At 51.8% G+C, this 14,443-nt stretch overlaps 1 protein-coding gene across 1 annotated transcript in view; it reads right to left on the bottom strand.

Annotated features, from left to right (window-relative positions):
- Window positions 1–11,599, bottom strand: part of CAND2 (cullin associated and neddylation dissociated 2 (putative)) — a 32,990-nt gene extending 21,391 nt beyond the window's left edge. Inside the window, exons 1-4 of the mRNA XM_032411971.1 lie at window positions 11,148–11,599; window positions 5,493–5,636; window positions 2,462–2,616; window positions 1,657–1,780 (exon numbers count right to left, since the gene is read on the bottom strand). Of these exons, the coding sequence (XP_032267862.1) occupies window positions 1,657–1,780; window positions 2,462–2,616; window positions 5,493–5,636; window positions 11,148–11,215 (491 nt within the window). The 5' untranslated portion in view covers window positions 11,216–11,599. The remainder of the gene's footprint in view (window positions 1–1,656; window positions 1,781–2,461; window positions 2,617–5,492; window positions 5,637–11,147) is intronic.
- Window positions 11,600–14,443: the final 2,844 nt, after the last annotated feature.

Here is a 14,443-nt window from a genome sequence, read left to right as displayed (position 1 = left end):
ACCCTGTCAATCGGGCACACTCTACACACACACACACACACACACACACACACACACCCTGTCAATCCATCCCCTTCACTGAGATCACAGTGGTCTAAAGTCTACCTCTGACCTGGTCAATCCTCTGTCTAACTCCTTCAGTGGCTCCCCAGTGCTCTTTGGATAAGCTGGGCTCTAGGCTTAAGGCAAGAGGCAAAACCAGAGAATGGCTTCTGCACAGGGAGAATGCAGCTCCCTACCCACCTCAGCAGCTTCTGTCTTCACCTTCAAAACCAGGCTTGTGCATTTTCTGTCCCATACATATGCTGAGACTTTTCTCACTCTACACAAACAGATTGGCCTCACATTCCCATATCCAGCCCAGCTCTCTCTCCTGGATTTCATTTCTTTCTTTCTTTCTTCACCTACTGTGTCACAGGGCCTGTGCTGGAAGCTTGGGTGAGATTAGACTGGCCCTAGAGCCTGCCCTCATGGAGTCTTTGGTTGAGTGGGTGCCTCCCAGGCACCTCTGATTCAACATGCCTCAAATGAACCCATCACCTTCCTCCCCACAACCTGCTCCTGTTCCCAGAGTGCACCCCACCACAGCCAATGGCCCTGTGTGCCCCCCCAGTCAGTAAAGCCAGACCCCCGGGTGTCACCTCTGAGTTTTTGCCACTCACCCACCCCAAGTCCTGTGGAGTCTATCTCCTAAATACAACCTGAGTGCACCTGCTTGCAGAAGCCTCCTAACCAGTCTCCCTGCCCATTCAACCCCTGCCATCTACCGTGCACATGGCAGATAGGAAGAGAAGGCTGAAACACACAAATATGCACCAGGCATTCCTCGACCCCTGCCCTCACCCCCGCCCCCACTCCTCACACATTCAGTGTCAGCCTTAGTCACCCACCCCGCAGCTCCTGCTCAGCCCTCAGCCTCATCTCTCCACACCAGCCTCTCCACATTACACCCCAGCCCCACGCTGTCTCCCCCAGGACCCGAGGGCAGTCTCTCTCTCCAGTGTCCCCCTTATGCCCAACCAATCCTGGCCAAGTTCTGCCCATCCTTGAAGGCTCAGCTAATGGGGCCCTCTCGAGGAAAGTTCCCTACCCCCAGCTCCTCCTGTGAGCTCCTAAAGGCTCTGCTCTTTTCCTTTCTGTTGTTCTTATCCACTTAGTTTACGTTATCTGTGAGCTCCTCCCTAGGAGGGCCCAAGACCCATCCAATTCCATATTCCCAGCACCAGTTCAACATCTGACATTTTTCTGGGTCACAGAGTAGGTGTTCAAGTCTTGGGAGGTTGAATGAATGAACAGTTTTAAAATGTACAGTGTAATTTAAAACAAAGGCCCAGCTCTATTAGCCCAAAAGGAGAAAAAGAAAGAAGGGGATGAGGGAGAGGATGAACACACATAGGCTTCCAGGCTTGGAGAGACCTGAATTCAAACCCCAGGTTCTGCCATTTACTGTTACCTTGGCACTGACAGGGTGACCTTGGGCAGGGCTCAGAGACTATAGAATTGCGATGAAGGAGCTCTCCTTCGCAGGGCTGCTAGGACACTCAAGGAGCGCCAAGCACAGAGCCTGGTGTGCAGTTAAGTGCTGGCTCTGTGGCTCTGAATCCCTCTCTGTCCCCATGTTGCCCTTCCCCGGTCCTCCTTGCTCAGGTCCCCCACCTGCTCAGCATGTCAGAGAGGATGTCCAGGGCTTCCAGCTGCACAGCCACATCCTCCTGCTGGGCGATGGCGCTGGTGAGCTGGCCGCTGATCTTCCGGCACACGTTGGTAGCCAGGCCAGAGCCTGCACAGAGCACAAGGATGGCACAGTGAGGCCCAGGGCTGGCCACCACCTCTGGTCGGCCCTTGCTCTCGTTATATTCCTGAGCCTACATCCCCGAGAATCCAGCTGACCCTGGCCTTGAGTGGTCCGAGGTTTGACCCAGAGTCTGAATGAACTAAAGGGGAGAGCCAGGGAAGCTGAAGAATTGATGGCTGACTCACCCCCCACCCGGCCCCACTGCCTTCCACCTGCTGACTAGGGAGGCAGGAGAGCTCGTTGCCTAGACTCCCCTGCTGCCAGCAGGGGCCAAGCGACCCTGTTCTGGCCAGTGAGATACAGGTCAAAGCCTCCTGAGGGCTTCTGAGGAAACATGTGCTTTTCTTAAAAGAGGCAGAGACCTTACCCCTGTCCTAATTGAGCTGCTAAATGAATTGCTGCAAAAATGGGATGGCTGATCCCTCCAGAATCCTGTGACAAAAGCAACCCCGTACTCCCTCAAGCTGTCATTAGTTAGATTTTTGTTCCTGACAGCTAAAGCATTCCTGACACAGAGCCAGGAACTTAAACAGAGCTGGGTCTGAATTCTCTGCCACTCACTAGCTGGATGGCGTTAGTAAGTACCTTCACTTCTCTGGGCCCCAGTCTCTTTAATCATAAAGTAGGACAGATAATGACAGTGCCTAATCCCTGGGCCCTGGGTACCTGTAGCTGCAGGAGGGAGCTCCGACAGGACAGTCTTGAGGCCGATGCCAGCGATGTCTCGGAGCTGCTCCTTATCTGACCGCATGTTGGCACAGAGGGCATCCACGATGGTCTCCACCTGGTACTCCTTCACTTTGCCCACCAGAGGACCCAGGCTGAGCAGGGAGGGAAGGAGGGTGTCCAAAAGCCCCAGGCTCAGCCCGCGTCACGCTGCTCCTTAGGTCCCCCTCAGGCCCATGGGGCCACATGTGCTGAGGAAAAGGCCCCAGATCGACAGGGGACTCCTTATTTTGCCAGAAAGACAGGCACCCTCTGGCTCTGCCAACATCATTCCTGGCACCTCCCAAACCTGCACCTCCTCCTGGGTTTTGCATGTCAGTATATGGCCAAACCCCTGAGCCCAGTAACCTCAGCTCGAAACCAAGGAATGGCTAAGAGTATTCTCAGTTGGAAACCAGCTGGAACCTCAGCTGGAAACCAAGGAATGCCCAAGAGGTTCTCAAACTTGAGCGTGTATCAGAATCCTCTTGGAGGACTTGTTAAAACAGATTTCTGGACCCCACCCCACATTTTCAGATTTGGGAGGTCTAGGTGGGGCCTGAGAATTTAAATTTCTAGCAAGTTCTCAGTGGATGCTGATACTGGTGGTCCAGGGACCACGCTTTGAGAACCTCTGCCTTAGAGCCTTGCTTTGCTGCTCATAGTCACAGATCAGCTTCACAAGCATCACCAGCATCACCTGGAACTTGTCAGAAATGCAGACTCGCAGGTCCTACCCTAGAGCCACTGAACCAGAATCTGCAGTTCAACAAAGGCCCCAGGTGATGTGAAGCCACATTAAAGTTTAAAAACAGCTGTACTAGACACATTAGTTCTCAGCCGTAACTGTGCATTGCCATCACGTGGGGCGTTTAAAAAACTGTCACCCGGGTGCTAGCCCCAGAGAATCGGAGTTCGTTGGTTTTCAGGTGTGGCCTGGACATTGCGAGTTTGTTTTTGTTTTGTTTTGTTTTTTAATTCCCTAGGTGATTCTAACATGCAGTTAAGATTGAGAACCTCTGGGGCGCCTGGGTGACTCAGTCGTTAAGCATCTGCCTTCGGCTCAGATCATGATCCCGGGGTCCTGGGATCGAGCCCCGCATCGGGCTCCCTGCTCGGCGGGGAGCCTGCTTCTCCCTCTCCCACTCCCCCGGCTTGTGTTCCCTTTCTAGCTGTCTTTGTGTGTCAAATAAATAAATAAAATCTTTAAAAAAAAGATTGAGAACCTCTGACCTAAATGAATTCTGGGATGTGGGTGTGCATTCGAGTGCAGATTCCCAGGTGCTACCTCCTCATCTGCCCACCTCAGACTCCTCCCTCCACCCCTCCTGCTCCTGAGTCCGAATCCCTGCTGGGGAATACAGAGCTTTAACCAGGGTCCCAGGGAACCGCAATGCATACCAGTTTGTAAACCGTGGCTCTCTTTTGACGGTTTTCAACATCAACTCTTCTATCCAAGTACTCGTGGGGTTCCCCCCACTTTCTGCCTCCTATAGGTTCTGATTGGGGTGTAGTGCCCTCAGGAGAGTTCTGGAAATTTATGGGGGCCTTTTTTGGTCATAACTAATGAGATGTCACTTCTGGCTTTTATTTGGGGGCGGGGGGGGGCGTGCATGTGGCTGGGAAAGGCAATATTGTAAAAGAAAACATGTTCCATGTCCTGCTGGAGTTTCTAACACCCCACTGGGCATTCGCATAGGAAAAAAACCTTTCCATAATTATCTGAGTCCAAAATCTAATTTCAATTTACATATAAACACAAAGCACTTTTTATACTATTCTAATAGGCTCTAAATTTCCCAAGAATATAACTATCCGGTAAATTGAAGGAAGACTGTACTTTGTTTTCCAGAAAACTACCAGGAGATGTTCGCCATTTCAGAAAATCTCATCACTAATGGAGAAAATCAGCACCGCAGTGCTGCTTGTGGGAGCTGAGTCCTCAACATCCACACCTGTTTCTATCTGCCAAGTACCACGGCACCCACAAGTGAGCCTACATTTAGTGCAGGTTTCATGAGAAATAATGACTTTATTCTCCCTTCAGTCAAGGTGCCCAAGCATTCACATACTGGAACACACACTACCGTACTATTGGTTCTGCTGCTGGGAAACCACCATCCACCCTATCTCTACCGCGTGGCCAGAGAGATGCTTCCAGACTACGAACATGACCATGTCATGTTCCTGCATAAAACTATGGATTCCCTCTGCTCTTGGGATCAAGTTGAAATTCATTAAGACGGCCCAGAATGCCTGGGCCCAGCTCACAGAGTGCTGTTCCACAGGTAATGCCCCAATTCTCTGTTGACTGTGGACCCCTGCCATTCCCCAGTCCTCCACCCACCCACACACACGTGTGCCCTGCACATACCTCATCTTGCTTTTTTAGCTCTACAGGTAACTGGCCAAGGTCTCAGGACTGCAACCTCAGGGTGCCTAGGGCAAAGGCTTTTGGGGCCCCCCTGGCCCTTCAGCCCTCACGACTCCTTTTGCATGCCAGCGTGACCTTCCAGCTGCCAGTCCCTGCATCTGTGCCTGAGGGCTTTCTCTGGCTGGCGGGGTCAACCCTCCACATTACCCACTACCCCGGGAGCAGCACTCAACCAGACTGACAGCCCACGGGTGGAACACTCCCCAGGGCATGTCCTATACTGCATCCCAAAGGCCCCCAAGGGTTAAGCTCCATTTGCCCACAGCAGTAACTTGCTTGATCTTCCACACGTTATTGGCTTTCTTCCTTCCCTACCTCACTTCCCTATTCCCCTACTGGAGTTTTCTGGGATCACTTCCCAAATAAACTCACACTTGAATCCCTGTCACTGGGTCTACTTCTGGGGGAATCCAGACCAAGGCACTGTCCAACTCCCCTGGGGCTTAAGGGGGTGCTCACAGCAACTACTCTCTCAGAGACTGTACCCCAAAGGGGCAGGGGCCCGTGGGGCTCTCTCACACCTGGCCTTGCCCTGTCCCCACCAAGGCCAACACTCACCACTTGACGGCCAGGTTCTGCACCTCACCGTTCTTGTCCTCCAGCAGCCTGAGCAGCATCTTCACCACCTTGCGCTCACTGTCCTCATCCAGCTGGATGGAGTCCTTCTGCAGCTCCGACATCAGGTCACTGGTGGCCATGAACCTGGGCAGGAGAGCAGAGGAGGACTACTGAGCAGCTCTTGGGCCCCAGTGTTCTGGGAAGTTTCTTAGAGTTCCCCCAGAAGCAGACCTCGATACAAAGATTCAAGGGCAAGTGGCTTATCTGGGCTGGAGGCTCGGTCGGGCCACCACCAGGAGACCAATGGGTGAGATACCGACTGCCACGTCACGACAGACTAGGAGTGGTACAGCACGCTGGCTAAATGCTGAGCGCTGTGAATTTGGTGGCTCCTGCTTTTACCACTCATGTAAATGTGAACTTGGACAAGTCACTTCACCTCTCTGAGCCCTACTTTACCTGTCAGAAAAATGGGGATAAGAACAGCACCTGCATTGTGGGGTTATATGGGAGTTAAAATGAAGTAATGTATGTGATGCACTGAGCACACAGTGAGCACTCAGTAAGGAGCACCGCCGTTATTTTAATGGCATGTTACGTCGTTCACCTCATTCATGCTAGAAGGTCGGACAGACACCTCTCTACCAGACAGGTGGAGTGGGGCTAGCCCTGCCCCCCTCCGCCTCAGAGAACCCACTCAGCCCCTGCCTTTAGACCAGTGGTTCTCAAACCGTAGCTGGCATCAGAATCACCTGCAGGACCTCACCCCCAAGGTTTCTGGAATCAGGTCTGACCTGGGGTCCAAGAATTTGCATTTCTTTTTTTTTTTTTTAAGATTTTATTTATTTGAGAGAGAGCGCGCAAGCAGAGGGAGAGGGAGAAGGAGGCTCCCCACTGAGCAGGGAGCCCGATGCAGAGCGCTCAATCCCAGGACCCTGGTATCATGACCTGAGCCAAAGGCAGACCCTTAACCGTCTGAGCCACCCAGGCGCCCCAAGAATCTGCATTTCTAACAAGTCCCTAGGGGCAGGGACAACACTCTGAGAACTCCTGCCCTAGGCCATGCTGATGGGCTGCAAGCATATCTTAGACACTGATGTCAACAGCTGGCCAGTCCCCAACCATGGCTCCCACCCCAGGGTGGCAGTGGGCAGATCCATGTGGCCCGATACCGTGTCCCGGGGCGTTAGAACTGCAGCGGGAGTCTGAGCTGGAAGGCCATGAGCTAGAGCTGCAGGAGCATCATGGCTCCTGCCGAGATTAAAAGGGCACAGCGGCCTTAAACTGGCAGCTCTCAGCTGTGTCCTCCTTGCAGATGTTTTTCAAAAATTAGACTTAATAACAGTTAGAAACTGGGGGAGTTGATGTAAAAGTTGTAATTACCAGATTCTCCTGAAAATAGAGTCTTTTGTTTTTTTTTTAAGATTTTATTTATTTGAGAGAGAGAGAGCATAAGTGGGGGGGGGAGGGGCAGAGGGAGAAGCAGGCTCCCCGCTGAGCAGGAAGCCCTACATGGGGCTCGATCCCAGGACCCCAGGATCATGATGTGAGCTGAAGGCAGACGCTTAACCAACTGAGCCACACAGGCGCCCCGAAAATAGAGTCTTTGAATACAACTGGGCCAACATCCCCTGGTGACAATAACTGGCTGGTCAGGGCATGGCTGTCCTCATTAGGTGGGACACTATCTCCAGTTGACCAGGTTCCCACCAGGCCCACTGTACCCGTTCACTGGGTCTTGAAGGCACTTGCAAGGAGAGACTGGAGGGGAAGGCCAGAGCAGCCAGGAGAGATGCGGCAAATTCAGGGCCAGAGAGTGGCAGCCCCAAAGAAAGCCTCCAGCTTTTGCTGACCCACCAGACCACCCTGCCTCCTCACACCAGCCTTGTTTTAGGCTTGAGCTTGCTCTACCAGCAAGAGCCCTACTGCTCCTCCCAACCCTCCTGTCAGGGTTCCAGCCTCATCTTTGCAGGCTCAGACCTGCTGCTTGATGTCATGGGGAGACCCACAGCACCCTGTTACCAGGAGGGCACTTGTCGATGTCACTGCTGTTTATTTTTAACAGCTGGGATTAGCCTCAAGCTGCTGAGAGAAGGAAGGAGGCTGGGCCGGAGGCCGGGAGGGAGTGGCCGGGCTGACTGTGCACACCTCTGGGCCGGGTCATTGCAGGAGAAGCAGCCACGGAAGCTGAAGGAGGTTTGCATCTGAGCCATGCCGAGGCTGGTGGTAGACACGCGCACTCCTAGGTGTGCCTAGCTGAGGGGACATTCTGAGATGGTAGGCAGGGTCTCTAAGCTGTGTTTCTGCTGCAGTTCATAGAGACCCAGCTCAGCCTGGCAACTGAAGGAATGTGTTCCTTTGCCCAAGATGAGCCTCCTATCCCCCTCTTTCTTCTCTGTTGAACTCCTATTCAATTGTCAAGGACCCAGTTCAAATGTCCCAGCCTCAGAAATGACTCCTCTGACCACCATGCGCTATCCCCAACCCACACTCCCTAATCACACTTGGTTCCCCTGGATAGGATTCTCTCAGAACACTCTGCATTCTTAATCAGAGCACTCTTCAAACTGCATTGCAAGCTTGGTTACCAGTGTGTCTCCCCATTAGAATACGAACTCACGGGGGTCCATCAAGTTCGTCCCTGGGACTCCAGACCCAGCAAAGAACAGGTCTAGAGAAGGCCTGGGAAGTATGGTGAGGGCAGGAGGGGAGGCAGGGAAAGAGCCAGCCCCTAACAGCCAAGCAGCTGTGTGGGAACCCGAACTCAGAAACCAACTCTTCTGAGATATGCCTCAGCATTTCAGACACCCCCGAGTTCCTGCAAATAACCAGCTTTCAGAGAAAGAAAGCTGTATTGTGCATATGTACGTGGTGGTGGCAGTGGGGGATGTACGGAAAGCATATAATTTGGTAGATAAGAGTTTGAGCACTGAAGTTTGCCTTTTTTTTTTTTTAAGATTTATTTATTTATTTTAGAGAGCGTACATGCGTGGGGGAGGGGCAGAGGGAGAGAGAATCCCAAGTGGACTCCAAGCCAAGCACAGAACCTGACACAGGGCTCGATCCCACAACCCTGAGACCATGACCAGAGCCGGAATCAAGAGTCAGATGCTCAACCAACAAAGCCACCCAGGCGCCCCTGAAGTGTGGCTTTAAGTAAATACATAGGTCTTGCCACTTATCAACTAGGTGACCTTGGGTAACTGACTCCTGAGTCTCAGTTTTCCACCTACGAAGTGAGAATTTTCTTTGCCTCACCTCATAACATCTTTGGGAGATTTCAATAGGACAATCAGCTTTTAGCATGAGTCAGATGAGGAAACCAGGCTCGTAGGGGCTGCACGATCTGCCCAAGGTCACACAGCAAGTTGGGAGGAGACTCAGCACACCAGTCAGGTCTCCTGGCTCCTCAACAATTACTATTGTGTTTTCGAAAAATGATTAAGGAATTCCTGCAAGACCCCCCAGTTTGTCCATCTGGCTGCTGGAGTCTGAGTGGGAACTGAGCAGCCTCCTGCCCACAAGGGGACAATAGGGATCAATGGTTTCCTTGACCCTGCCTGGGACCCCCACTTGCAGTCACCACCTGCCTCCAGAAGCCAGAGGGCACAGTTTGTTTCATTCCAGAGAGACAACTCAGCTGAAACACTCGGCCACATGGGCACCTGGACAGTTGGTCAGCAGGACCCAGCCTTCCCGGTATTTGGACTTTAAAAATAGACACCTTTCTCATATGCTCGGGATGGTTTTAAGTGTTCTCAGGCAGAGCAGGCTGAAAGGGCTTCTCAGGCTCTAGCTGGCAGGGCCAACTCCCTCTCCTGGAGACTGCAATCAGGGCCCAAGAGACAAGGGTGCAAATCCCCTTGGCCACTAGCCGGCTATGGGCAAGTCACTTCACCTCTCTGAACCTCTGGAGAACAGGAAGGACTGTTCTGGACTGCCTGGGTAGACTGAATGAGACTGCACTGGACAGCAAGCAGGGAGCCTGGCACCTAGAAAACATTCACTGAGCACCTTCTGTGTACCCAGAACAGGCTCTGGGATGCAAAAAGGAAGCACACAGTCCCGGTGCAGGGGTTCTGAGTATCTCGGGGCTAGAAGTGATGCAGTAGAAACACAGGGCGGGACAGGTGCTGTGGGAGCCCAGGGGAGGTGCCCAACCCTGCCTGGTCGTCAGGAGGCATCCCAAAGAGGTGACAAAGGAGTAGGAGCTAGCCAGGTGAAGGGAAGAAATGAAAGGGGGGGAGGGATTGCAAGTAAAGAGTGGCGAGAGGGCACGGCAAATTTCTGATGTGCACGGAATCATAAGCGTCAATTTATTAAGCACCAATCTGGTGCCAGCCACTAATCTAAGCACTGCCCATGCATTAACCCTTTTCAAAAACTCATACCAACTCTCTGAGGCGGATTCTATTATTATCCCATCTTACGGAAACAGAAGTTGAGGCTCAGAAGTCCACAGTCACACAGCCAGTAAGTGGTTGGGGGCAGGATCTGAACCCAGCACTGTGGTTCTAAAGCTCTACTAGAGGCTCTTGAAGGGTGCTAAGGAGTGGGTGTCAGAAGGCAGGAATCAGACCAGGAGAGGTGGGGCCTCCATCTCCTCACCCGTCAGAGGGCTGGATCAGACGGCCTCGCTAAGATCTCAGCCTCTGGGTTAAGGCTGACCTGCATTTGGACCCCATATCCTCCACTTCATAGCTCTGTGACTTCAACTGTCCCCTTCGTGACTGGGGATAACGTGACAGAATGTTCACTAAGTGGACTATGTTGGTTTCTGTGGCCTCTTTTCAGCTCCCAGGGTCCAGAACCGGCTGTGCGACCAGAGCCAATCCCTTCATCCCCCGGGGGCCTCAGTTTCCCCCTGAGGAAGACGGGGTTGGAAGAGAGGTTTCCTCCATTCTTTCCAGCTCTGTTCCGGTGTGGCTCAGTGATGTTCGGCGAAAGGGAAACAAAGAGAAGGGGAGTGGCACCCAAAAGCTAAAAGCCCCTACCCCAACCACCGCCTACCTGTGCCTGCCAAGCCACTCAGCCCAGCCCCCTCCTTCAGGCTGTATCAGAGCAAACCCGGGAGGGGCGGGGAGGGGAGAAGGTGCCCTGCTGAAGCGCAAGCAGGGGGCCGGGGGGCGGGGGTGGGGAAACACTCCGAGGAGAAGAGGGCGGAGCTGAGGGTGCGGAGGGTAGCTGTGGAAAAGTCGGTCCCGGGGTTGTGGGCCCGGGAAGGGGCTGGGTTTCAATGCGGGGAAGAAGAGGCAGGCGCCGGGATCCCCAAGGAGGAGCCGAGGGCTTCACCACGGGTTCAGGTGGGAGGCCCGGGCGCATCGGCTGCGGGGAGAGATGAGGGCTGGGCCCACAGGAGAGAAAAGGCAGAGGAAGGGTGCCGAGGGGAGGAGCTGGGCTCCGAAGAGCCGACGGCGGCAGGGGCCGACACGCGCACGGGGGGAGACAAGCAGGGACTGTAGAGAGCGCAGGGCTGCGGCGCGGGGAGCAGGGGAGCTGGAGCTGCAGGGGCGGGGGTCACGGGGGGGTGGAGCTTAACGCGGGCAGAGGGGCAGGGGCTGCACGCTCGTGGGGGATGGGCCGGCGCGGCGGGAGGCGAAGAAGGCCGGGGTTTCAGTGGGAGGCGCAGAGGCGGGGGCCGGCAGCGGGGCGCACCTGAAGTCCTTGTCGCTGGACGTCATCTTCTCCAGGAGGCTGGAGATGTGGAAGGCGGCGGTGCTCATGGTGGCTGCGCGCCGCGGGGCTGGCCGGCGGGAGCGAATATGGCGGCGCGGGCGCCCCCTCCCCCGCCTTGCGGCGCGGGCTGCGCTCACCGGACAGAAATAGCAGCCCCCGCCCCGCCCGGGTGGTGCCTCGCTCGCGCCTCGGCCGAGGCCGCCGCGGGAGGCGGAAGGGGGCCTGCGAGAGGCTCTGCGGTCTCGGCCCGGGCACCAGCCACTGCTCCGTGCGTGGCCCGGCACCGACTTGCACACCCCCCAGAGACGGGGAGCTCACTACCTTTCGGCGGTAACCGCCTCCCTGTGATTCCTGTGGGTCCCGAGCATGATTGCGTGGCACGCGCATGGGATCGGAGAGTCTCAGCTTCGAATCCCAATTCTGCTGGTTCCGGGGCTATGTAGCCTGGGCCAAGTTACTTTACCTCTCTGAACCTCAGCGTTTTCATCTGTAGGCATTCAAGAAGCAGGAGCTGCTACTCTAGGTCAAGCCAACCAAAGCACTTCTACCCCCCAACCCACTCCTCAGGCTGGCCTGCCTCAGAGTCAGGCCGGATCTGAAGAGTGTACCCAGTCACCAGGCCCCCTGCCTGCCATCTCTGCCCCTCAGACCACAGGGTCAGTTTCTTCATTTTGCAGAGATGCAGCTGAGTCCCAGAGAGGCAGAGACTTCCTAAGGGTCGAACAGCTGGTGGATCCGAGATGGAGTCAGGACTGACCCTGGATCTCTCAGTGCCTTGGGCAACAATCCTTACAGGAAGCTCCCCACACTTCTTAAGTTAGGTACACGCTCAGCCTTGGAGAATGTGTAAGAGTACAGGAGAGCCCTGTGCCTCTCTAAATAGCCAGGAGGCTGCTGGCTCTTAAGAAAGGGAGTAGCATGTGCTTTGGAGCAAAACAGTCCTGGGTTCAAATCCCTGCTAGGCTGCTTGTGTTATTAACCTAAGGTCCTGTGTGACCTTAGGTTAATAACACAACCTCTCTGGCCTATGTTTTTCTCACCCATAAGATGAAGATTTAAAATATCTTTATAGCACACTTACTGCGTAGCTGGGTTCTAGAGCAGTGCCGTCCAACAGAACGTTCTTCAATGTTGGAAATTTTCTTTGCACTATCCAGTATGGTAGCTACTAGTCACAAGTGGCTACTGAGCACTTGAAATATGACTAGTGTACCTGAGGAACTGAATTCTTAGTTCTATTTACTTTTAATTTATTTAAATTTAAATAGCTACCTATGGCTGGTGGCTACCATAGTGGACAGTGCAGTTCTTGATAGTAGGAACACAGCCCCTGACCTTTGGAGATTTATGTTCTAGTAGAGGATATGAGCATTAAGGAAGTAAGTGATTACATAAAGAAAACAAGAAAATCTCTACAGAAACATAAAAGGGGGTGAGGGAATAGAGAATGCTGGCATATAGAGGAGCAACTTTAACTAAGGTGGTCAGAGAAGGCCTTTTTGAGGAAGAGACGTTTGGGTTAAGACCTGAACAGATGAAAAGGAGACAGCTGGGAAAAGATTTGAGGGAAGAGCTTTTCAGACAGAGGGAACAGCAAGGGCAATGGTCCTGACGTGGGAAAAAGACTGATGTATTTAGGAAAAGGCGATGACTGGAATGTGATCAGTCCCCTACTGGAAGAGGAGAGGTCAGAGAGATGGGCAGGGGCCAGATCATTCTCAGCGTTTCAGGCCAGGGTGAGAAGTTAGATTTCATGTCAGAGCACTAGAGAGTCACAGGAAGGCATTAAGCAAGGAGATGATGTGATTGGTTTATTTTTTAGAGAGCTCCCTCTGGCTCCTGAGCAGTCATGCAGTCAAGAATGATGGTGGTTTGCATTAGGGGAGCGGTGGTGAAGGTGGGAAGAAGTGGACAGATTCTGGATATAGTATAGAAATAGAATACAGCAGCTTCACTGAAGGATTGGATGTGGAAGTGAGGGAGAGGGAGAAATCCAGGTTTTTAGCTGGAGCAGCTGAGAAGATCGTGACGCTTTTTATGAGGATGAGGAAATCAGAGGAAGGAACCCTTTGCAAGGAAGGAGGACTTAAGAGCTTTGTATTGACGTGTTATCTTGGAGATGCCCACAAGATATCTAAGGGGAAATGTCATATTGACAACTGGATATGCCATTTGCGTGGTGGGGAGAGCATTGGGTCAGAGATAGAGATCAAGGGAAGGTCTTCACACAGAGATGGTGTTTAAAGTGATGGGAGTGTAAAAGGATGGATAACATTAAGTGTTACCGAAGACATGCAACAAATAGAACTCTTATATGGTGCTGGTGGGAGCTTTAATTGATGCACCTACATTGGAAGACTGCTTGGCAATATTTACAAAAGCTAAGCATGTATCTGTCTACCTTGACCTACTCACATAAGCAATCACTCTCAGACATGTATCCAAGATATATGAATGCATGTGTATCCAACAAAAGAATGAATATACATATATACATACATATATACCATGGATATAAATGTATTTATAAAATAGAATACTACATATCAATGAAAACCAACAAACTACTCCTATGCAAAATAATGTGAATGAATCTCAGAGGTATTATACTGAATAAAAGAAGCCAGACACAGGAGTGCATACCGTGTGATTCCTTTTGTGTGAAGTTCAAAATCAGGCAGAACTAAGTGATAGAAGTCAGAATAGTACTTACACTGAGGGGTACTGATTGGGAAAGGGCACAAGGTAGCCTTCTTGGGATGCTGTTAATATTCTCTATCTTGATGGGAGTTATAATTACATATATATATTTATATGTGTGTAAATTAATCAAGCTGTATTTTGATATATGTACGTTTGCCTCAGTAAAAAGGAAGGAAACGAAATAAATATATAATTTAATGCATTTGTTTTTCTATTTAACAATATTTTTGTAAAAATTTTACAAGTTAGTAAGTATAATTTTTTCCAGTCAGAAATTACTAAACAGTTTGGTAGTTTCTTATAAAGTATACTTACCATATGACCCAGTGGTTACACTCATAGGTATTTACCCAAAAGAAATGAAAACCTATGTCCATACTAATACTTGTACATGGATTTTCATAGCAGCTTTCTTCATAATTACCAGAAACAGGAAACAACTCAAATATCCTTCAGCTGATGAATGGAGAAACCAACTGCGGCACATCCATATGATGGAATTTTACTTAGCAATTGAAAGGAATGAATTACTGATATATGCAACAAAATGGATAAATCTCAAGAACATTATG

The sequence above is a fragment of the Phoca vitulina genome, unplaced genomic scaffold (genome assembly GCF_004348235.1).
Source record: "Phoca vitulina isolate PV1807 unplaced genomic scaffold, GSC_HSeal_1.0 scaffold13, whole genome shotgun sequence".
In the NCBI taxonomy this organism is placed as follows: Eukaryota; Metazoa; Chordata; class Mammalia; order Carnivora; family Phocidae; genus Phoca; species Phoca vitulina.
Note: the sequence above shows the minus strand (reverse complement) of the source record. Positions and strands in the feature narration are given on the sequence as shown.